A 25754-nucleotide genomic window follows, 5' to 3' on the forward strand; every position below is an offset into this window, starting at 1 on the left:
GAAAGAGGAGAATAAATACCACTCTGATCACTTAGTAATGAATTTCTTTTGCATTTGTGGACAAAAAAAGGAATGGTTTATGAGACAGACATAACACATGGATCCATCCAGTCCAGGAGGGCTCTGCATTTGCCTCACCATCCCTGACATCTACCGCCTGAGTCCCTGTGAGCCCACAGGGACTATTTGGAGCCACAACAGGCCTGAGGGAAGGCTGGGCCACAGGTGGTGTCCAGCAGCTGCCATGGCTCTGGATAGACAAACACACATAGCCTGCACTAATGCACATTCCTTAAACATACTCTGCCACACAGGCATGCCATCAAAGTATGAGTGTGTGTCGAGCATGCCAAGGTAATTGACAAAGGAAGACACAAAGATAGTTAGTGCATGGTAGCAGCACGCAGGCATGCACACACGCACGCACGCACGCACGCACGCGCGCGCACACACACACACACACACACACACATATATATACAAAAGACATACTGTATATACACATGGGACTTACATTATAAGATAAGGAGACATGTTTGTGCATATACAATATATTCAAACATACACATGCAACACGTCCAACCACTCACACAGATACTCACTGTACAAGCTTAATCCACTGCTTAGTCAAATGATGCGTACTGTACACACACACACACACACACACACACACACACACACACACACACGCACACACACACACACACACACACACACACACACACACACACACACACACACACACACACACACACTTACACCAGGCTACTATTTTGAATATGCTCCCCACATCTGGTTTGCACACATGCCAGCACAAAGTCTGCTTGTCGCTCAAAACCAAAGAGAAAAAATGATTACTGCATGACACAATGGTATAAACATGCAAACATATGCAAACACCACACATAAGTTGGCTCAACTGCTAGCCTTGCACAACCACACTCACACACACACACACACACACACACGAACATGAAAAAGAAAAGGGGAGAAGAGCACCTCTCACTCCCAAAAAAGCGTACCGTACTGTATGCTCATGTGCAGCCATTCTCACACCCACACAGATTCCTGCGAGGAAACTGCAGCATTGCTGTCCATCTTTCAGCTGTAATGCTAGACATGCACACCCTGAGGAGGGAAAATCCACAACTTTACAGTTTTACTGACTGGAATTGACTCGATTTCTGTGTTGACAGTCTACACCGCAGACATATTTTTCTTTTTGGCAATTTCAGTTATGATCAAAGGTGAAGCCCTCATGCGATGAATTCTACTTACTTTTCACCAAAACAGTAAATTTCTACCCTCATTTATAAATAACAAAACATATTTTCAATTGGTGAGGACAATACATGCAGTATATTGCAGATGTAATTATGCTGAAATATGGAGTGGTTTAATTTGACATTCCTTTTTCCTTATAAGCAGAATTCCCTCTGTTATTTAACCCAAAACAACAAACTTAAATAAATATGGTAAGCCCTCACTAACGTTCCAAGCGAGGCTACTCATTTTGTAAGCAAGATGAACACCGGCGGCAATTTATCCCGGATTCCAGAGCAATGAGGCAACAAATTAAAACAGGCATTAGTGGTGAATTTGAGCTCTCTCAGGGAGTAACAAGACACATGACTGACAGAAACTTTATGCAAACCCTCCCACAATTGTCCCTTTCATTGGCCCCAGGACGCAGACTTGTTGCCTTCCAAACGGGTGACTCAAGAAAGGGGAGAGAACCATGACTAGGTGGGTGGGATTCATAAAAGAAAATCCTGAAAGACATTGAATTTAACTTCATAACAAAACAACCAGAAACTCACGTGTCGCAGCTTCCAACCACCTCCTGCTTTTTAGCATCCAGGAGTGTCATGTGTTACCGCACTAAACAGAATCAGCACTTGCCTGATGCTCCTGGTTTGCTCGTTTGCTTGCAACTGGGCCTTCGTGACAGACATCCTGAGCCAGATATGTAGCATCAGGCCGTGACTTTTTACGTCTGTCAGCATACTGCCTGCTCACATGAAATGGCACTTCTTTACCTTGATCTGATTATGTTAAAAGGGGCAAAACAACAGAGCAGGACCACAGGGGGCCACCAGCTGGGTTCATGCGATCCTCTCCACAGGTGACGGACTGGGACTGGGTTATTTGTGCAGGCAGAGATGGAGTTGGCTCTCAACTCTAACCCCGCCATGTCTCAGACCCTTGAGCTGACACATTTCACGGCTGCGAATAAAGACAAGACAATGCCCTCAATTTCCTGTGAGAGAGGCCTTTTCAGGGTAGAGAAGGTAGGGCGAAGGAGCAGAGAGAAGATGGTCCAAACTGGTTGCATAACCCTCAGAGCGAATCGGTAATTTATGAGATGTCTAGAGCAGGATTAACAACCTTTTTTTTTTTTTCTGTCTTTTATCTCTCACTTTGTTTGGTTATCCAGAGTGAGTTAGGATGATGGATTTAGGGTGATGGATTTAGGGTGTGTGAATGCTGTCAGGGATTTTGACTGTACAAGCAAAGAGTAAATAAATGTGCTGCACAATTTGATCAGTAGATTCAGTAATGCTGATGCATGAAAGGGAGGTGGGTGGTTATTTGTCAATACAACAGGCCTTGTCTTGCCCCTCTGTGTTCAGACTGTTATACTGTATATCTCTCATCACAACTGCGCTGGAGGCAAAGTGTGCAGCGAGCATTCGTGGGAGCCTCTTAGAAATGATGTGTTGTGCTCCTTGAACATTTGTATTTGTCTTTCAGGAGACATTGAGGGGTGAGGGGGATTGGGGGAGGGGTTGGGGGCTACTCTAAAATCTGACAAATTGCTGAAAATTGCCTTCACACAGTCATTCTTGTTTGGACACACTCGGCACATCTGGTTGTGATCTGGCAACAAAAGTGCCGTGGCGGAGGGCTCGGCTCCCAGAGCGGTGCCACACATTATCCCCTCCTTCTCCGCCTCCTCCTCCTCTCTCCCAGTTTTGGCCCCCAAACATACTGAGGATCACTACCCCCACCCAAACCCTCTCTCTCTCTCTGTGGGGCACCAGGAGCTGACGGTGTTGTGTAGTGATGCTTGGCAGTTGTCCCGCCTGAGCATTCCTGAACAACCACTCCAACTTTAAGGGTATCAGTGAGTTGTTATTGAGGCATCTGCAAAGATGAATGCAGCACTGTGACACTGCAAGCAGCACATACTTTCAAACGGAAAAACTGCACACAATCTGGCAACCTTAAACAGAGAGATAAATGATCTCTGTTTGGCACAACGTAGCACACACACACACACACACACACACACACACACACACACACACACACACACACACACACACACACACACACACACACACACACACACACACACGATAATTAGTACTTTGAAAGTGGAGCATCACAATCTGCATATTTCTTTTTCGTTTTTTTTTTTTTGCAGGAGCATCATCCAATAGCGTCTTCTAAATCCTCCCCTCATTGTTTGACTGTAGTCTTCACTAATCTCTGTACTCTGGACAACATCTGCTGGGACGGCTACGTGTTTTCCATGTTAGAGCTGCTCATGTTAGAACGTCTCCACGGAAAAACACATGACATGAATAAGAAGTAAGCTGCTCCACTGACTCAACATGCTCTGGAAAACAAAGCCAAGCATAATGAAAAATGGGCTTTGACATGTTGTTGTCTTAGTTTTTTTTCATTATGCAGCTATAAAGAAATATTAGCTTCATTTTTTTTGTCTCGCTTGTAAAAAATAAGCTTGGATAAGAATCAAAATTCTTATGTATACTCTTTTGTAACATATGTGATAAATAAACATGCACTGGATGAATTGTGAAGTAGAGGAGAGGTCATGAGTAAATACTTGCAGCATTGTCAGTCCTGCAGCTGTGTAGCTTGGGAGAGGAAAACTGAGTGCACAGCTGCAGACCGAGGCCTCAGCTTCTCAAATTGCTTCTGCCTCGGTTTCCTGCCCTTTTTACCGGCCAGGCCAAACCAGGCTCTTATTAGACCCACCCCCACCTTAATAATCCATGATGTCACCTCAGCATTGCATTTTTCTTTTCTTGATTTTTCTTCATCCCTACTGCTGATGCCACCCCCACTGTTTGTTGAATATGAGCAGGTTTTGGAGCGGAGGGGGACGAAGAGAACTGAATCCATTCAGCTCAGGTTCTTCCATTCCTGTCCATCCGTCTATCTGTCCATCTACTGCTATCAGCACATCTGCTTCAGTTTTGACTTCCCCTGGTTTGTTTGTCCATCTGTATTTGTGTTCCTTCCCCCTCCTCTTCCTCTGCCCCCTCACCCCTACCCCCTTTTCAGTGGAGGGAGGCTAAGGAATGATCAGTCAGGCTTTGATGCCGCTGGCCCCTGCCCTGGCTTTTCCACAGCACATGAGCCCAGGCAATTACGAAAGATCTCCTAGCTGCCTGCTATTACTCTGTAATGCTCCTGTCTGGAGCATGGGGGGAAGAAGAGGAGGACAAGGAGAAGAGAGACGGAGAGTAGGAGAGAGAGAGAGAGAGAGATGAGGATGATGAGGAGGGGCCATAGGAGAAGAAGGAGAAGGAGGGAGAGAAGGAAGTGCAGTTTGATTTGATACAGCACCACAGAGCATATCCATTTGACTGAATTTCTAAATATTTAACATAACATTAGGAGAATTCATCCTGGCCTGTAACACTGTGACGGACAGCTTTCCCACTCAAACACTATGAGAAGAGAGAAGAAAAGTGATGTCTGGATGCTGCAGCGCACATGTGGCAGACAGGAAGTGCTTGGGCAAGTGTGTGCGTGTGGGGGGGGGGGGGGGGGGGGGGGGCACAGGAAAGATGATGGCCCCTTTATCCCCAGCAATCATTAGACAAGACTCCAGAGGAAGTCAGAAATCACCACACCATATGATGCATACTTCCCGTCTTCCCAGAATATAGGATTTGTGCCTTCTTAAAACTATTCGCTACGTGTCGAGCCCGCTGCTGGTTAAAGCCCACCATTCAATGCACATAATGGTCTGTCTGTGCACCTCCATTACAAATGAATCATGTGGATCATCTGTTTGGCTTGGGACAGCTGTGCTCTGAACTGACCAAATGGTGTAATCTGCCAAGAATAATACACTGAAAGACAGTAAAAGAAAAGGATAAACAAACAGAAGAGCTAACTTTGTTTGATATTTATTTTATGTTGAAGGTAAAGCAGGGGTGGGGCAGTGAGTTGCTTTACCTTGAATCTACCACGTATCGCTGATTGAAGGGCTCCTTGTTGGAACATCACTCATTTACAGTGAAGACATGAAACGAGAAATTCGGTTGTTTCAGCCAAAAGTTTCAAAGTTTACTGCAAATTGAAATTCATTTTTAACCATGTGTGGTTGATAATCTTGGTACATTTCACTTAAAGTTGTGGCAGCACAAGCAATGTTTCCTTGTTTAGAGAGTAGAAAAATAATTGCTTGTTCAGCATTTCATGATGTCAGCATTGCACCATCACAATACAACTTCTCAGGAAAACTTGTTATAGGTCCTGGAAAGTTAGTGTCATATCGACAGACATTATATAAAAATGAAAGAAGTCTTCGGGTCTGAAAAGTGAAGCCCATGTGGATGTGCTGAAAAGTGCATTAACACTGAGTGCCACAAGGGGCTGGCTCTTAAAAAACCTTTGCTCCAATACACTCCAAATTAAAATCATGTCAACATCTCTCATGAAATACAAATTCAATGAAAGTTTTCCACAAGGCATTATGGTGTAATTAGATATATTCACTTGTTCTGATCAGTATGCTGGTGATCCTTCTGAAAATAATTACATCAATTAGATATTAGACATCAAAAAGAGATATGTTTGGAGGCATGTCTGGTTTGATTGACAAGCCTGTGGTGCAGTCGGGTGCCAGGTACATGTGGGCAGGTATAGTGTCCTTAATTTCTCAGTCATCCCACCCCCTTTTCCTCTAAAGTTTGTAAAAATATTATGGAATACAACAAGATGCTGATGGCCAAAATTCCAGATCCGAAGCTTAAAAAAAGCAGTTTACAAACCATAGGGGGACGTCACAATGGCTTGCCACTTGATCATATCCCAGCTAAGTGCTTTTTTCTTTTTATGGACCATGGATTCGTTTTTTAATCCGATCATTTAAATCATTGCAATAAAGTGGTTAATCCGTGACATAGCATTTCACCGGGATATCTAGCTTGCTTGTCAAATTTTCTGACTTGATCTTCTGCATCCATAAAAATCATGACATCAGATTGTAAATTTGTGAGCGAGTTTCTTCTCATCACACCATCCTCTGCTTAACCTACAGCACAGTGTGGCAGCTTGAGCATGTATTTCATTTGTTGAACCTTCTGCTGAAAAGATTGTCCTTACACCCAAAGTAATCACTCTCTGTCACTGTGGCTGAACAACAGATTTTACTCAAACCAGTTTGGCATCATGTTGGGCGCTGAGTATAGGAATTACGTAAGGAGAGGAATTATTGTTTATTTAAAAAAAATGACAAAAAAGGTAAACTAATAAATCTCAACTATCAGAATATGAATCTGTCACACATGGCAAATGTAATTAAATCATATTCCCTTGGTGACTGTGAATGTTAGAAGACAAAGTGTATGGCCAAAGGCTTAATCCCATAACATTTTCCAAATCAATTGCAATAGAGCACACAGTTGAAACAATAGAAAAGCTGTTCTAAGGACTGCAGATCACCCAGCCGCCCCACCCAGGCCAGCTTTATCACACTCCACCTCACACCTGCTGTGTGCCGTGAGAGGAAGGAACAACTGGAGGCATGGACAGAGTGTGCATGTGTGTATGTTTGGAAGAGAGAGGCACAACTGGGTATGCAAGCTCTTGTATGAATGTGTGTGTTTACGTGTGCATGGACATATAAGAATGCATCAGTGCTCGTGGCACAAGGCACGGCCTCAGCTCGATTTAACCCTCCGCTGAATGCCACTGTGACGCCAGTCAGACTTTGTGTGGCCGAATACATCCACTGAAGAAGATATGGAAAAAATTTGCGGACCAGTAAGTCTTGGAGATTACATAGCTCCCCTTGGCTCTGGCCTCAATAATGCCTCAAATCCAATGTTGCCATGTCATTGCAATTTGGGGCTTTTGTCTTTTGAAAAAAAAAAAAAAAAAAAAAAAAAAAAAAAAGGCGAATCCCCATTCCTTCTCACATCATTGGTCACTGCCACACTTGATGGGGCTGTTCATGAACATGTGTGCCTGAGAAGGAGCTGGTGTGTGCATGTGTGTACATAAAAGAAAGGGAAGGCATGAGAGAGGGGATTATGTGTAGAAATAGCAATGGATCAACTAAAACACAACATTGGCTTGATTTTTTAATTGCCTCTCGGCTACAATGAATGGCCAACGCAGCTGTCTACATGAACAGCTGCTTGCCCAAAAAGATTGCACTGAGCAGACTGTGGGAGGGAGGAAAGAACAACGCAGGAAGAATCATATGCAGACTATGAGGTATTTTGCAATTTCACAACTTTGAAAAATGCATGCAGGATTAAGAATCACTTTTATTGGAAATTCACATCTGTTACGAGAAGCATTTCCCAGGGAACTTGCAAAGATGCATTTTCTATGCTGTCTGGGCAAAGCAGAAACAGCATGGTGTACTACTACATAAAGTAAACTAAAGCAGACAAAGTATTTTTTTCTTCTTTCAGCTTTGTTAATGTGGAATTTGTGAGTTTACAACTTGCGATTTACAACTGTGGAAGAACCAGGGGGTCCGTAAGATTTGATGGAGCAGTCTGTATGGATTTCCTGCACAATATTTGTCAGACTTGAATTAAGTACTGTTGTTTTGCTCTCTCCCTCTGTCTGCCTCAGCCTGAGGCCTTGTGGCTGACAATTCCACATCTATAAATCACCAGGAACGCATGCTTATATCCCGAAGCGAGCACGCTGAGTCAGTCTGGCAAGGTTAATCACATTCACATCTCATCGGCCTGTTTGCGGCAGCCAACTGATAACCAAACACGCATTGCAGGGCATGATCCCTCTTGTTTGCAAATTCTGTTCATATCATGTTTTAGCAGTGACGCCACATGAAAGAGTTGGATGTAGGTAAAGCTGTGGCTGCAGTGTATTTTGGTGATTGTTTCCAAGCATAAAGTGCAGTGTCTCAGGCGTTTGAACAACAGAAATGAAGCCAAAGCACACGGAAAACTGATGTGAAAAGAGAGAGATAGATATGGTAGGGGTGGGGCTGGGGTAGTAGTGGATGAGAATGGACCACATTAAGAGACAGAAGTCTCATTCACGTTGCACACATGCTCAGCTTACACAGGGGCCAATGGTCGGCTGCACTCATATCCTTCTGTCAGTGTGTTTGATGGACTTTGGAGAATATGGGACGCTTTCCAAGTCTGACACATGCTTTCAAGCCTATGAATATCTCACAATATAGCGAGTATAAGTGTAATATCACTGTGGGTGTGTTTGCAATTGTGCATGTTCACCAGCATGTCATTGTGCTTCAATCTTTTTTCCATTCAATGCTTTCTCTTTTTTTTTTCTCTTCTCAGAAGTGCCCTACCCAGATATGTAGGAATTAGACCACATCGCTCACTACCATCCTGCTCTAATCAAAGTGCCGATTCTTGAAACAGACAGCTGTTGTCATGTGCCTTGATTCCAATGGCTATCTGTCCCTGTGGCTGCCCAAGTTCTTAGTTGGGCAGCTGAGGTTGTAGGGAGAACGAGGGTTAACGGCGTCCGTCAGTTTAAACTCCTGTCAGAACAGGGCTCCAATTCACAGTACACCACAAACATACTGATCCAAGGTAAGTTTATTTTTTTTTCCCTCTCTGGTGTGACTCATACCTACCTAACAATGCTAATCAAGATTTCATGATACATTATTGTAACTAGAAACACTGAAGTTTTTGTGTAGAATAAAGTTCACAGTAGTAAAACTAATATCTTCTAGAACCTAACAAGGTGTTGATAGCAGATGATTTTAGGTTGTGTCTTCTATATGCTTGATCCCATATAACCATATAAGGAATGGCTCTTCAGCAAACTAAATGTGAATATGATAATTTTTGCAGAAAAGCAAAAGGGAGAAAAGCAGCCATATTAATTTCCCAGCACTTCTCATGAACTTTTTCCAACTGTGCTTAGATTATGTAGCAATGAGTCAATCAAACTTGTTCACCGTCGCCATGTTCCTCCACCGTTCTCTTCCTTAGACCTCAAGCTCAAGCAGGAGGGAAAAGTCTCTACATGTCTTCTTGGCTAAACATTTGTTAGATCAGAATGGCTACATTTATACTCTCCTCAGTTATTGCCTATCCATCTATTCCTGGTTCAGGACAGTCACCTGTCAGGGCAGCAGGAACAATAACAACTGTTGCAGACTAACTCAAGGGCTTTGTCACAAATGCGGATGAAGCTTCAGATGTAGAGGCCAAAGAATTGAAAGCATTAACCAGGTTTAAAAATACCCAACGTTGGGCAAAAAAATTTGACAAAGAATTTTAAAACCTGAGCTAAACGCTATTTACGTGACCCTAAAAAAAAATTGAAAAAATTTCCCCTCGGGGATTAGTAAAGTATATACCTACCTACCTACCTACCTAAACAAGTTGTAGTTCAGGCAAACTTGTTAAATAGAATAAACATTTAAAATGCAGTTTTAAAATGGAATAAAATGTATTTTAATGCACTGAACAAACATGTTTTACCACCACACACAAATTGAAAGTTGAAAAACACTGAGAATTAATTCTTGAGCAAGGGGGTGCAGAGACATGTGAGCGTTTTGATTTCTAAGGGCAAAGAGAGTTGTCATAGATCATTACGAAGCAGTTTGTCGCCTGCTTGATAAATCATCAGGGCTGGGGTACGTTGGAGTGTGTTGTCACAAAAACAGAAAGAAGAGGGGTGTCCAAACAAAGTCATGCACTGGAATAAACTTTGTGGGCTGCTCAGTGGAGCTGTACATTGAACTGTTTTTGCTACGTGATTTATTGGTTTAAAAGAACCTGAAAGAGAGAAATGCAGAAAAATACTGGAGAATTCAAAGTTACGGTGAGGTTCAACCCTGAAAACACACACACACACACACACACACACACACACACACACACACACACACACACACAAACATAAAGCCAGGGCTTGGGTCAGAGGTCAAATGGCCCTGAACTCTCTCTCCCTTTTGGCTGAGGACATCAGAGGCCCTTCTGTGTGCTGCTCTCCATTTATTTTACCCATCATCCCTCATCAGGCCGGGATGACCCTGCGACCTCAAAGCTAGGGTTACCTGTCAGTTGACTGTCTATTCACGAGCGTGAGGCTTGTGCTGTGTCAATATTTGTTCTGTGGAAAAGGAGGGAGGAAGAAAAGAGGAGTTCTGTGGTTCTGTGTGGTGAAGATTTAAGCAACAAAGAGGGAAGAAAATGATTAATTTAGAGAAAGAATGTTTTTTTATTCAAATTAGTTGATAAAAAAAAAAATCAATCTTTCTTTTGCTTTCACACACACACATAAGTTCAGTTCAGACAGGCACACACTTTGCAGAGATGACATGTATGTGTGATAATTCCTGTTTACTCAAAGACAAAGGTCCAAAGGAGCACAGTAAACAGATGCCTGCATGGATACCTATAGAGGGGTACCTACAAAAACACTCCAAAGGCCCCCCTGTGTGCGCTGTCAGCTATCAATCAGGGTGCCGTAAGTGGGATCCTTGAGTGGAGATGCTATCAGCTCTACCCCATATACACTCACACCACAGTTTGTCTTATCTCTGCAAAGATAACAGATCCCCTCACACAGCGAGAGGCCTGAACCAGACACACTCGCTTTCTGCATCTCTCCCTGTCTCAGCTGTGTTATAGGCCACTTCATTTCAGACGGGGGCCCTCAGAAAAAAACAAAAAAACAGTCAATTTGCTCAGGTTCCTGTTTAAAATTCAATAAGTGTGTCTCTTCTATTGCAGCCGTGTGGTGCTTGCAGAGGCTACAGAGGGCGCGTGCTACTTCTGATTCCAATCTCTGATGTTATCAGCCTCTAGAAGAAACATGATACATGTCTCAGTTGATGAATCTCGATGGGCATGAAATTCAAACAAAAATCAGAAGCATGAAACATCGTTGGTTTCCTGCAACTGTAGTTTGTATTGTTTTGTAAGCATCCCATTTCCGGAAAAACTAAATTGATTTCTGTCTCGGATAAAGTGAGCAGATGGTTCAGGGTTGTGCAGTTCAGTAGCTTTATAAGTTAAAAGTGAGTGTGCAGTACACGTGCTTACATATTAGATTAGACTGAATATAAATGTTCCAGTTTCATTGTAATGCACTTTATGTTTATGAGCTGTAGATATAAGGTCAGCACAGTCATCTTTTTTCTTTGGTCTGAGGACAGTGAGCTGAGGAGATGGTCCTGAACTGGTACTGTTTTCTAGCTTCCACCAGACCACAGCACGTTGGGTCTAATAACAAAAACAAGCATCCTGGTGTGGAGCTGGTCCCACAGTGTGAGGACCTTAATGAGGAACATGTGGAGCTGGCCAGACACACTGTCAGAGGAAACCCAATCCCTCACTCCCTCTTTTTTCTCCTCCTTCTTCCTCCCTTCCCCCTATTCTCCCGTTCTCTACACTCTCCGCAGTTTCTCTCACTAAGTCGTGCGTTTTCACAATGTAGCATTACTTTTTCTTCTCTGTTTACTTCAAACATTTCTAAAGTTTGCCCAAAAGTCAAAACTTTATCCTCTTTCTTTATGAAGGGCATTGAAGTTGCCTCTTTGGACTTCATTTTTCTTTTTTTTTTCTATTGTACCAGAACAAGTGACCCACTGTGAGCGGGAGAAATACATTCTCCTTGTTTTTTACCTGATATTCACCCTTGTCGTCCACCGGCTCTCTCCTGCTTGTTTTAGAGTTGGTAGTGTATACACATGTGCTGGGTCATGCAATGCAATACGCTCATAAGGAAAGAAAGAGGTCTTTCTCCATCAAGCCTGACAGGCGGTCTCTAAGTTTCTTTCATGTGCTGAATCCATCCTTACCGTCCACCTGGATCAATTAACTGTTTGCTTTAGTGCTCGTCAGCCCCACAGTGTGGAAACTCGTATCATTTCGTAGACAGCAGCTTATTGAGTAACACTTTGGCTTTGATTTATTTATATCTGACACACATTCGGCATGCAGATGTTTTGATTATATCACTCTTATTGAAGTTGGGAGTGTTTTTTTTTTTTTTTATCCTCCGCTGTTATAAAAAGAGAGTAAACAATGTGTTTTCTCCCCCAGGAAATGCCCTCCCTTGCCTCAGAAGACACACATTGCAACAGGTGAGACCAACCTGATGAAAATTCACTTTAATTTGCCACAATATTATATAGTCCACAGAATCAACATATCTCTCCCGCACACGGAGCCACTGCTCTGTGTTTAGGCTGTCATCGGGAATCCGAAGTGCAACCTGTTTAAGGGGGATTTCAAATGTGAGCATAAAGCAAAGCCATAAAGTAGATCAATCAACCAAGCCTCTAAAATTAGCTGTACAAACAGAGTAAGGTAGATCCCACCCCCGGGGAGATAAACTTGGCACAGTGGATCCAGTGTGACAGAGGCCCTTCTGGCAGTTTAGGACAATCCAAACGTTCCACTTGGGTTGAGCTGTCTTCGTCTCCCCTACTTCACCACTCTACTCTACATATATATGTATATGGAGGTCTTCACAGGCCTATGTTGGTGTGGGGCTGATTGATATATATATATATATATATATATATATATATATATATATATATATATATATATACTAAGATTTGCTGAGAGAAAAAAAAAAAAAAAGAAAGATGTATATATATATATATATATATATATATATATATATATATATAGCCCCACACCAACATAGGCCTGTGAAGACCTTTCACAGGAATGACAGGCCACCTGAATCACACAATTGTACGGCTGGAGGAGCCTGCATGTGTATAGAAAAACCAGTGATCCAATAACTGTCTGGGTTCACTTCTCTCTCATAAAGTCAGGAGGGAGGTGGGGAGGGAGACCCACAGCTACAACCCAAATGTTCCAGCTGCACCAAAACAAAGCTTTAACTTTCAATTCAAGAATAGAGATTACACAAACTTTGACTGTTGATTTTCTTACTGCTAATATTTGATTCAGTAATTGGGTGGTGCATTTATTTGCATGGCACAAAAAAAACCACAGAGTGCGTCCCAGGCAAAAGGCTGAAATCTCGTGAGTCTGTTGCCTTGCAGATGGTCCAGCCTCACAGCAGCTGTGCAAATGAAAGCCAGAGTGTCGCTGAAGGAGTGAGAGAGATGGAAAGTTGGCCACAAAGGGAAAAGAGTTGCTAACTGAAAATGTAATGGAAAAATTAATAGCACACTAAGATTTGCTGAGAGAAAATAATTGGGTATTTTTTCAGAATTTGGTAAGGGACAAAAAAGACACAATACACGTGGTTTTGCAAGTAAAACAGAATACTATTTGATTTACTTTGCACTCTCCTTAACAAAGTTAGAAAGTGCTTAATGGAAAGAAAAAAACTATAAAAACATCAGCAATTAAAAGCAAAATGAAAACAGATAATAACTTTAACCAGAAAAACCTTTAATAATTACTCGCAGTTTAATGGAGAAAACTCGACATTATAGCTCATTCTCCAGTCATTAATGACTGAAAAAACAAGGATTATATCAGCTCAAACTTCAAAATAAGAATGCAAGGTTTTATATTTAAAGTATTCACTAGAAAAACTGAGGATATAGTCTGTTAGTTTGCACTCAGTTGTCAATCAAGCCCCATTATTTAAACAGTAAGTCTGGAGTGAGAAAACAACAGGTGATAAAATCCTGCTTGATGCTGAAAACAAACATTTGTCCTCAGGGGGGGGGGGGGGTCAAGCAGGACATTTCCCCCTCAGTGCTTTGTAGTTCAGAGACACTTTTGCAGAAGTTTACATTTCAATTCTGCCACAGAAAATGTGTATAACGTGTCATTCGGTAGGCTATATACAAACCTTATACAGTAGATATGTGGTGTGTGTGTGTGTGCAGATAATAGGCAGTTGTGGGACTATTATAACCACAACACCCTGGGATTCTTTCATTATAATCAGGGCAATTAAAACGTCACACTGTTGTTGAAGGCACTTTTCCACTGTCCCCATCCCCAGTAATTGTCAATACACGTAAATATCAAACGGGTTAGTGAATAATTAGTCTTTCATTGGCCAGCAGTCACCTCTGGGCCCCGTCTACACTTTAGACCCCTCCCTCGTAGAGCCGCCCTGAAGACAAGGGCCCCCCCCCCCCCCTTTTTTTTTTTTTTCTTTTTTTTTTGAATGACAGCGTTGGGGAGGAAGACGAATTTTTTTTTTTTTTTTTTTGTCTGATTTCCCGCAGCCGCAGCGTCGATGAGAAGCAGTCGAGGAACTCCATTCTAACTGAATGGATTGGTATGGGGAGAAGCGGACCTCAAATCACGGCTAAGCGGCAGCTTTGGGACTGTGTAACGTTGACGATGGTTTTACTTTCGCTGCTGTTTCGACCAGGTAAGCGGTGCCTTTTTTTTTTTTCCCCCAATCCGTGCTGCCTCACTCCTGTCTGTCCTGCATGCAAAACTGCGTCCCCGGAATGGAGGTGGAGAGAAAAGTCAACTTTTTTTTTTTTTATTTATTTATTTTTTACTGGTGTTGTTGTGCGGCTGGAATCAAACTTTTTGTTTTTGTTTGTTTGTTTGTTTGTTGTTGCGGTTTTAAGCTGTTCCCGCACATAATTACGTGAAGTTTGAATAGTTTGGTTGTTAAACAAAGAAGAAAAGTCGCTGTTGTTGTCGTCGTCGTCGGTATTGCGGGGGACGAAGTAACTAAAAGTCCCGCTGCAGCCTCCAAAACCTGCGCGGCTACACGAGCCCCGGAGCAAGCACGAGTTTTACTCTCTGACCGGACCTCTTCCCGATTAAAACTTTTTTGACACTTCCCCCCCTCCACCCTCCTCCACCGCACAAACGAACCTTAACAACATCCAACTAATCCCCGTTTTTTTTTTTTTTTTTTTTTTTTTTTTTGGACCGAATACACACGCAACAGTGCGGTTCATTTTTTTGTTTGTTTTGTTTTTGTTTTGTTTAACAAGTTACGTGAGAGTTAGCTTCCCGTTAGCATAGCGGCTCACTTAGCGTCCAGCAGCAGCCGGAGGACAAACCCGCGGAGCTTTTTTGTTGTTGTTGTTTTAACCACAAAACACCGAAACTCGAGACTACAAAAACGGTGACTTGTAGTGTTTCAGTACTGAGCTGTAACTCTCCCATCCGGTCTCGGGTGTTTGTTTGTTTTGTTTGTTTTTTTTAGTCGTCGGCCACGGTGTGTTTCACCTATTCGTGCTCGGTTTATGAACTAATAACATGGGGGTCCAACTCTTCGGCCTCTGAACGTGTTGGCCGCAGAAAGTTCAGGACCAGAACCAGAACCAGAACCGGGGACACGCTTTGTTTGGACGATCAGACATGTTGAATCGTGTCTTTTGGGTCGTTTCCCCATCACGTACTCGATATCCACATTTCTGATCAGGAGTTTTGTTTTCAGCTGTGATGGTGAATCAGTAAAACGATTCTACAAGATCTTTGTTTGTAATTTTTGTTGTTGTTGTTGTTGTTGTTAATCCGCGAACATCACCTGGCATCCCACGTGTTAATAATATACTGGTGATTATTACGATATAGATAAAGTTTAGCTTTAGTGTGATTGTAAAAATGTTAAACAATTGCATTGTAAGAAGTTGTTAGGCATTACAGACTTTCAAATATAACTTATTGATATTTAGACCAAACAACTGCAAACTGTTGTACTTCAGAATAAAAATTCAATGATTGTAATCTGATTTTTTTTTAAGATTATTAAAGATTCCTGGAGACTAGATTTGTCCTTATTGTTTTGGTGCTATGTAAAAGCTTTTCCTTACTGGTTTGTTTAAAAAACAAACAAAAAAACAACCTTGTCCTTAGGTTAAAATTATCCAAATATAGTAGCTGTAATCCATTGAGAAACTGGACAGAATAATATAGGCTGTTTTATGTTTAACAGTGCATTAGAATTTACTTGTGTCCAGTTGTGCTCCAAAACATTATAGTTATTTTTATGAACTTACACACTATCTGAGTTTGTTCACTGATGATGATGATTTATTTCTTTAAAAATCCATCACACCTGTTACTTATTCCATTTGATCCCATTAAAAGTGATTTGTAGTGCTACAACGAATGGTCATTTTCACTGGCAAATTAATCCATCGAATACTTTATCGAGTAATCGATAAACTGTTCTGTTTTTTTTAAATGGTCAAAGCTGTTGACCAGTGTTTCCCAAAGTCCCAGCTGTTGCTTAAAATGTGTGCTTTCGCCCCGACCAGCAGTCCAAAACCAAAAAGATATTCAGTTTACTGTCATGGAGGAATAAAGACAAATTTTAGCTCCCCCCCCCCCATTATAAAACGACTCAAAAGGAGTAATCGATTCACCAAAATAGTTGGCGAATCGTTTTCTGCCGATCGACCAGTTGATTGATCGACTTCTAGCTGCGGCTGTAGTGCTCGAGTTGCCTCTGGGACCAGGAAGCCCACTCACGGCACCTATATCGGTGAAACTTGAGTGCTTACCTCTTGTTAGGCTGCACTCTTATGGACGAGGTCCAACACACTCTCTTTTATCTCTGTATCCATCTCAGATCCACTAATCTGCAATATACTAATACTGTTTGTGTGGTCATTGTGCTTTTCCCTCTCCTGTTCTCGTGGGTCCTCACACTTGTTGGTAGCCTACTAAGTGCTGGGACATAAAGACCCTTTAAGGGAGATGCATGCTTGTTGATGGCTGTGCAGGCAGTGATTGTCGTACAGTGTCAATCACAGCAGACTGGGGTGACCCCCCCCCGCAGCGTGATGAGGAGGGGGGGGACGGAGAGGGGAGGAAGGGGGGGGGGGTGTTGTATTTCAGAGGAGGCATGCGTCTATAACTTGACCTCTCGCACTCCATCTCGGATTTATCAGGGCTGGTGTTGAAGTGCATTATTCACCTGCGCTGCTGCTCCCTCGGTGCATCCGTCTCGTACGGGAAGGAAGAAACGGTGCAAAAAAAAAATATTCACGTGCACTGGTGTGAAATTGCTGTGCTTATCTTGTCGTCTTTGTCCAGGCTGTTTGGGAGATTAGGTGGAGCTTTGGAGCAAAGCAAGAAGATCGCTCTGTTGCAATCGGAGAGCAGTCTGTTGCACCTGTTCCCAGTCTTGCAGGAAAAGCAACGGATGTGCTGGAGATGCCGGCTGATGTGAAATGGAAATGTATCCACCTTACGGCAGGAGTTAATATCTCGGTCAGCACGTGAGACATCCCACCCGAAAGTGACCCGAAAACTGAACTGAACTCGACGAATACCCACAGTCGTTACTTCTCACAGTAGCAGTTGTGGCCCTTTTGTTTTCCTTGACACTAACCTGTCGCACGTTTGAGTCGTAACTTAGCCGGAAGCCCAGAATTGTGGCTGCACCACCTCAATATCACGCGCTGTGTCCCCGCTGCCTTCCGGCCTCCAGACCCACGAGTTTCACAACAAGTTTCACAACAAGTGTAACTCTTTTGTGATATTCCTCTCACGATCTTCTTGCCCCCGTACAACTGAGCCCTGTCGTGCCGCGCAGTGTAGCTTAATGGACTTCAATTACCTCAGCAACAGCCAAACCACATTCAACACCCTGAGGCAAACTAACACAGGTCGGTTTCCTCCTACAGTGAGGGTCCATGCTATTTCTGTGAGGGCTAGTAGGGGGAAATAGGTTTTGACTGACTCCGGAGCACAGTGTGGGATCAGGGCCTCGTGAGCTCACGCATTTGGTTTTTAATGGCTCTCCTGATTGAGCTAAACTTGATCGTGGAAAAGTTTGGACTCTGCTGCCTCACTCACTGAGCTGAGGTAATGTATCTGTAAATGTCAGATGGATATTAAGGTTCTCGGTAGTATTTTCTGTTCAAACCGGTAGATCTATTGAACTTAATTTTTGCGGAGAGGGCGATTGCAGAGAACAGAAATCCCCTACGAGCGAACATTTTCAGAGGAACTGACGTTAATTATCTTGCAGCGCAAATTCTGACGGTCGTTTTTTTGGTTGTTGTTTTTTTTTTCCAGCTCACTGCCAGCAGTGTCGAATCCAGCGCTGTAATGCAGAGTACGTGGCTTCTACCTCACCCTCCAGTGGTCTTCAGGAGGACATGGCTCACGACGTGGACTACTGCATCGCCCTACGGGCCTACGCCCTGTGCACCCGGCGGCAGGCTCGCAGCTGCAGGGGGGACCTGGTCTACCACTCCGCCGTCTTCCGCATTAAGGAGTTATTCTCTCAGCACAACTGCTCCAGCGACGGGCCCACCTCCTCCGCCAAGGTCCCCAGCACGTCCCGGCCGGCCGTGTCAGAGCTCTGCGACTACGAGAACCGGGTCCTCGTGACGGGCGCTGCCGGTCAGCAGAAGAAATACGCCCACTGTGGATTATTCGGAGACCCGCACCTACGGACTTTCCGCGACGAGTTTCAGACCTGCAAGGTGGAGGGGGCGTGGCCTCTGATTGACAACCGCTTCCTGTCCGTGCAGGTGACCAACGTGCCTGTTGTGCTGGGCTCCAGCGCCACGGCAACCAGCAAGGTAAGGATGAGTTTAGAGCAGCAATACCCAACGTGTTTGGATTGCGACCGGTTTTAAACAAGAGAAATGTCCCACTTTATGTCTGCAAGTTATTTTCAAAGTTGTTTTTTTTCCCATATTGTTTGATTTTAATTCAGGAAAATGTGAAATCTGCGCACAATTTAATGAGGGGAAGAAAAAAAAAAGAAAAGATTAGAGTAGAATCGGACAAAAAAAACACGCCACCGATTTTTATTACAACCCCTTGGGGAGGAGTTCAGATCTCCAGATTGGGAGCCACTTATTTGGAGCGTGTAATGAAATGAGTATTTCTGAAGATAATAAGCGAGAGTTGTCTAACTGCTCATTGTTTTTCATGTATTCTGATTGGAAAACCTTCCTCGCCACATCCACTGACGTCCATATTAGAAATGCACACACTCGCATTACAGTAAGTTTGAAACTAATGCCCGACACACACGCACACACACGCTGTTTTTTTTTTTTAGTGCTGGCTTGCGAGCTCAAGTATTGCCATAAAGTATCAAACATGTGAAGTTAATCGTCATTCCACGGTGCCTCTCGAGTCTCCAGCATTCCTCATGTCTTGGAGCTCCTTCAGATCTACCAGGGGAAAAGAGAGAGGGGGGGGGGGGGGGAGCGGAGGGGAGTCCTTCAGTGGTGTTGAATCACAGACATGCTTGAGCGCTCTACCTTTAACACATGGGTGGTCATATGGTAGTGATTAACGCTCACTCAAACATTTTCCTCCACCGCCACGATCTGGAATGTTTTTTCACCCCTCTGGTCAAATAATTAACTGGGTGCTTTTTGTGTAAATATGGAATAATTTGGAAAAATAAAGGAATAATTGGCCAGCAGCGAGACGTTTTTTTGTGTTTTTTTTTTAATAAATTCTGCTAATTAAATAGGCAGGTCTGTCAGGCCAGACTTTTTTTCAATTGTTAAAGCCGCTTTCATATCTTCTGTGTAGCTGCTTTTTAAATATGACTTCTTTTTTTTTTCTTTCTTCTTGCTTAAATAGTAAATAAGTGGCTTCTCGCCGCCAGGAGACGTCACCGACTTTCCTAAACGTACCAAATTGAACTCTCCTGTTTGAACACAAACCGAATGTAAAACAACAAACTGTGTCATACTGCATCAGAGGTTTGCGAACAAACTCTTGCAGTGCGTCCTCCCGGCTGCGCAGCCCGATGCAAAACTGTAGCGTGGGTGTATCTGTGCCAGCGCGTCCGCATGCCCCCCCATCATGGTTTTTGGAGTTGTTTTCAACTGCCAGGCTTAAAGACAGGAAATCATCCGTCAAATACAGTATATTCCCCCGTAAGTGTTAACGTAACCACAGCCACCGCTTGGTCGGGATACTTTGAAGAAACGGAGGTTAGGCCCCAGGTTTTCAAAGCCCAGCTGGAATACAAATCACAGTTAGTCACTGAGCAAACACCAGCAGAGCCAGAAAAGTACGAGTGGAGATTTTAGGCTGATATGAAACGGCGCGGTTTGATCCAATTTTAAACGACCGTCAATGGAGCCATTGGTATTAGTTTAGCATGGATTGGTGGTCTTGGGGAAAGAAAGGAAATGTGATGGTGAAGATCATACAATGATTTTCATTGTCATTTATCTGAGCAGTTGGATCGATGACAATACAAGTGAACATTGTCAGCACTGCGTGATCTTCACATTGCTTATCCTGTCTTATGCAAAACTAATTTTACAGTAATGTTGCTATTAATGAATTGGTTTAAGATTACAGCAGGGAGAAAATCTGTGTCACTCTTAAGAAAAAAAAAAAAAAAAGACCAGTGAGGCATCAACACCCTGCACAGCCATTAAAATGTTTGGTGTCCTGCTGCCACCTCGTGGCTGGAGGCGGTATTATTGTGATTTCAGAAACCATTGACCACCTTTTACCATTGTTTTGTCAATAGATTTAAAGAACGATACGACTTAGTCGGGCATTGAGTGGTTGATTTTATAGTAGGAAGTGTTTTAAATCTGTCACTCGACACTTAATTTTATTTTCTCCCCATGTCTCAGATCACCGTGATCTTCAAGTCCTACCACGGTTGCACAGATCAGAAGGTATACCAGGCCACCACTGAAGATCTGCCCCAGGCCTTTCAGGACGGGACCCGCAGCGGGGGCGAGAGCGGCAGCCTGACCATCACGGAGCGAGGCGGCTCTGGGGTCGGCCGGCAGGTGAAGATACAGGCCCGTTACATCGGCACCTCCATCATCATCCGGCGCGTGGGCAGCTACCTGACCTTTGCCATCCGCATGCCGGAAGACACCCTGGACTTTTCAGAGGACAACGGCGGCCTGCAGCTGTGCTTGCACGGCTGCCCGCGCAACGAGCTCATTAAAGAGCACACGCTGGGCCGTCAGAGCCAGCAGCCCCGCCTGCAAGGCACCAACACGGAGCTGGGTCCTCTGCGGCCGCCTCACCAGGTCTACACGGTGGAGCGGGCCACGGCCAAGTGTAGAGAGACGCTGCAGGTGGAGGACGTTTACTTTCAGTCCTGCGTGTTTGACTTGCTGACAACGGGAGACCCCGAGTTCTCTATGGCAGCCTACGGCGCTCTGGAGGATTTAAAGGCGCTGCCGCCCAGTAAACTGAAGCAGAACTCCCCAAGGACTCCTCGTCTTTACAACCGAGGAGTGTCACAGACGCTGGCTGCGACAGTCGCCAACACCTCCCTGCTCTCACTGCTCGTCCTCATTCTACTGCTTTTGTAAAAAAAAATAATTAAATGAATATAAATCATTTTTGAAAACGGAGGGACACGGACGCAGACAGAACACGGAAGCATTACCAGCTTGAGGAAAGAGTGACTAGAGCTCAGACATATATATTTGTCTTTTGGGTTGTTGTTGTTTTTTTTTGTTTTTTTTTTTCGAATTTGTGAATGTTGTGATCTTTTCCTGTTTTTCTCATTTGAAGGATTTCACACTCCATAAAACTGTTCCCACTTTTTCAAAACATTTTCTGTGGATTCATACATGCATCACATCGTTTGAAGAAAAGCATGAATACATTAAAGTCAACGGGATCTGGTACAACATGGCGTTTTCACATGGTCACTAATAATTGGTTTATAACAGAATTTAAGAACTTAAACTCATAGTTGTATGTGCTGACCTTAAGGCAGCTTAACAGATGAGTTTTTATGTAAATATTTGTTCAGAAAGTGCACAGCCTCTAAACACTCCGCCACATATTGAGTTGAATATCACTCCACACACGTAAGCTTTTTTTTTTTTTCTTTTTTGTGTTTTTTTTTTTTTAAATTTTTTTTATGCAGAGCAGCGTGGCTTCTAGATCAGATCCTGTATAATCCAGTAAGATCAATAGCACTTAACGGTTTTAACAGCAAATTTTGTGTATTTAAATGTTATTTCTTTCTCTCGTGTTTCAGAAATCGGCGTGCTAAATACACAGGATCCAACAACTGTATGTAAAAACTACCTATCCATAATGCATGATGTGCCGTAGTGTGCGATCTTCAACGGTTCCCCTCAGTTCTAATTTTCTATGAAACACTCCCTCTTCAAGCTGTTTGGCTTTCCGTTTTAAAGGTTAAAAACACAAATCTTTATATAATAATATATTAAAAGAGTGTATATATGTGTTTTATATTGTGTACATTTGCCTGTGTATAGATGTTTTAACTGTAATATGTTTTACATTGGTTGTTTTTTTAGTAGGTTATTTTGAGTGATTGTAATAAAGGTAAACTAATACGTGTTGTGCTGTATCTGTAATTTTCTTTATTAAAGTGTTGGACACTCCAGACTAAGATCTATTCTTCCTCCTTTTGTTTGTGATGTTATCTTATGATCAGAGATGGAGATTTTTTGTTGTTGTTGTTGTCTTGTCACATATGGTGAATGTTGGTGTAATGAGGTTGTCTGTCAAACCTTGGGTAGTAAACCAGAGACCATTTCGGTGTTTCTGGGTGAAGACGGCACACGAGATGAGACGCTAAACATGAAAGATTCCCCAAAACGTTGTTATTCAGTAGCAGCTCTTTCCCAACCTGCAACACCAACTCTGTCCTGGTGGTGTCCTCAGTCCACAAGGCCAGACAGCTCCTAGTATAAAGACAGTTTTGACAAGCTGGCTGTGTAGCTGTAGGGATCCACAGTATGTTCTCAGTCCCCTGTGTAAATGTTACCTCTGAGTGCTGAGCTGGCTGCTGGCTTTGCTTTTGTCTGCCAGAGCGCTGCATGGCTCCAAATAGGATTAAGTCTGTGGTTAACACCAGGTTAGAGTCAACAACAACAGCCCGCAATGCTGATATTTGCACTATATATGAACAATGAGTGCTATGGTTAGAGAGAGGGCTGTGATGAGTTTTATTGCCATTAAAAATGCAATTAAAGAGAGCTCGGGCACACTCGTCATGAAGACATTAAGGATTAATGCGCTGTAACACGGATGTCATTTATATCTTGAATTGAGTTAAAGGTAGCCTAAATTCTGATATTACTCTGGGTCACAGCATGTTTCATCACACACGCAATCATACTTAATCTCTTCAAATCCCATTTCCTCAAATAAAGACAACGCCACAGTGAGCTCCGTGATACGGGAGCAGGCCGATGAAACGTGTCATCTCTTTACTCCTTCACATGTGAAGCACATTCCAGATGGCCTAAATCAGGTGTTTCGTGGGTGACTTCATTCTTAATATTAGGAGGAAGGTGGAGAAAGATGGGAGAGGTGGGGGTGGGGGATTGGCAGGAAAAAGTGTGACAGACTTGTCTTGGGGAGTCCAGTGGTGGAAGTAATTACTTAAGCCCAATTTCGATGTACTTTTACTTTACCTCTATCCATTTCAGGCCATTTTACTCTCCTCTACATTTCACAGTCAAATATTATACTTTTTACTCCCCTATGTTCGTCACTCAGGTAAAGTAGCTGCTTCAGATTTAGATTTGATGTAACAAAACACATGATGAGCTTATACAGTGCCAAACATCTGAGATGATTAAACGTGTGGTTCTCATGCTGTTTAGCTTGTGACCCTTTGAAATAATCATTTGATCCATTAGGTGTCGGGAAAATACCTGTCACTAAAAGCTCAAGGTGATTTCATCAGACCGACAAAACCAAAACCCAAACTTTTATCACGTAAGAAAAGCAGCAAATCATCACAATGTATAGGTTCTGGAATGAGGGAAGGTTTCGTACTGTCGCTTGAAAAACTCCTAAGAAGAATTGTTTCTGATTTGTGAAGATCAACAAAGTATATGGAGCACATACAACTAGTACTGTTTACTAATAATCCTTCTATTTCCTGCATGTAAGAATTTTAAATCTTGCAATGGTTAATTATTGTATTGGTATTTTTTCTTTATGTAAAAGGTTTGAATACCTCCTCACCTCAGTCTTTCATCTAAAAATCTTCTTTCTCAGTATGATTTCAGCTTTGCTGTAAACTGAGATGATGACATTCACACTGTTTGTGTGTCCTTCCTTTTCATCTTTTTAAACAAAGATAAGAAGCTTTGAGTCTGGTCGTGATTCATGTCATCTGTTGAGATGCAGCCATCTGACAGCACTGCCTGAGCAGTATACCTTATGTAATAGCCCCATGTGAGAGCGCCTTCTCAGTCTGTTGAAAGGTGGTGAGCTTCTTGGCAACTTGTGAACATTTCAAATTCAGTATCTGAATATTTTCATGTGCTGATTGACAGTGGAAAAAGTACATTTTTGAGAAACTGGAAGTGAAGAATAGGTCAAATTGTTCACTCTTCACAGACTTTAGAGGAATCCTGACCCGGTATGAGCGTGGCAGATGGAGGATGGAAGTTTGCGGGAAACTGCTCAAGCCCGTGTCCACCCTCTTTGAGCCATCTTCTCTTGACTTTCCCCTGTAAACAAGGACAATTACCAAGCTAATGAGTTGAGAAAAAAAAACTGCTTGAGTGATTGATACTCTCAATGGGGAAATTAATTTGATATTAATAGAGCACTTGGCAAGATAAATAGATAGTGGTGTGTGAGTCCTCTCCTTGATTGATAATGGATAGATTGATGGCTGTCTTAATGCGAGGTGTGCCTTAGACATAAATGAGGTGGCCTTGATGAGGAGAGATTTTTGTATCATGATCAAGTGTTCAGCACATTAGGGGGCTTATATTTACCTTCGTGTTGATATTTAAGTATGAAAGGAGACTGAAGGCCACCAATACAGTTTTTCCTGGCTTAGTCTGACCAAGAAAGAGAAACCCATGAAGGATGACTGGTGATTGTAGCACGTAAAACATCTTGCATGATGTGCTTTTTGACTGTTTAGACACTTGCCTGATTTATAGATGCTAAATGATGCATAAGATGTTGGTCAGCCATCGCTCTAAACCCGTTCAGCTGCTCTTGTGAGATTGTGTTTGCTCCTCAAATGATCACCTTGCATCACTGCTGTAGCTCCTGATGACTCGTAACCCCAACCTTCTGTTGCCGAAGCATCTTGCTTAATGATGCACTCACGGTCTGATTGTTGCACCGAGCAGAAGACGTCCAACATACACATACACTGCACCCCGTTACATGGGTCACTGCTGCAGAACAAAGAGCGAGAAGTCACTCATTTCTCAGGGTGTGTGTTGCTCGCGTGTTTGTGCGTGCGAATGTGTGTGTGGTTCCTCAGGTTCGAGCGATTATACAGCTATCTCACATGGCAGGCTCTTTCATACCTGACCAACTCAATCTTTCTGTGTCTCCTCAATAATCAGAGTGACAGCGAGCAACTAGACATATCTCACCCACTGGCTCACTGCAGAATGGGTATTGACCTACATATGAAATCACACACTCCTGGCTTGAGTGATAGAGATCAGAGGTGTGTGTGTGTGTGTGTGTGTGTGTGTGTGTGTGTGTGTGTGTGTGTGTGTGTGGTTGGTGGGGGGAGCGGGGGGGCTCCTTATGATTGGCAGTCCTACTTGAGTAAACATATTGCATCCCCCGGGTTTCTGCCTCTTCATATGTATTCTGTTATGGGTGAAATATCACGTCGAAGAAAACTGTCCTGCAAATCCCAACAAG

At 43.0% G+C, this 25754-nt stretch overlaps 1 protein-coding gene across 2 annotated transcripts; it reads left to right on the forward strand.

The window, feature by feature from the left end:
- Window positions 1–8715: 8715 nt before the first annotated feature.
- On the forward strand, window positions 8716–22499 carry rgmd (RGM domain family, member D). 2 transcript variants are annotated; one of them, XM_069150185.1, is made up of 5 exons: window positions 8716–8813; window positions 12291–12331; window positions 14420–14568; window positions 18192–18703; window positions 20744–22499. In XM_069150185.1, the coding sequence occupies exons 2-5, from the start codon at window positions 12294–12296 to the stop codon at window positions 21440–21442; spliced, it is 1398 nt and encodes a 465-aa protein (XP_069006286.1). In that variant the 5' UTR covers window positions 8716–8813; window positions 12291–12293; the 3' UTR covers window positions 21443–22499. The 2 variants fall into 2 exon arrangements, with proteins under 2 accessions (XP_069006286.1, XP_069006285.1); XM_069150184.1 differs by lacking the exon at window positions 8716–8813 and having other exon boundaries at window positions 12271–12331.
- Window positions 22500–25754: the final 3255 nt, after the last annotated feature.

The sequence above is a fragment of the Embiotoca jacksoni genome, unplaced genomic scaffold, assembly GCF_022577435.1.
Source record: "Embiotoca jacksoni isolate LCO1_2020_lvr unplaced genomic scaffold, fEmbJac1.0.p SCAF_16, whole genome shotgun sequence".
NCBI lineage: Eukaryota > Metazoa > Chordata > Actinopteri > Embiotocidae > Embiotoca > Embiotoca jacksoni.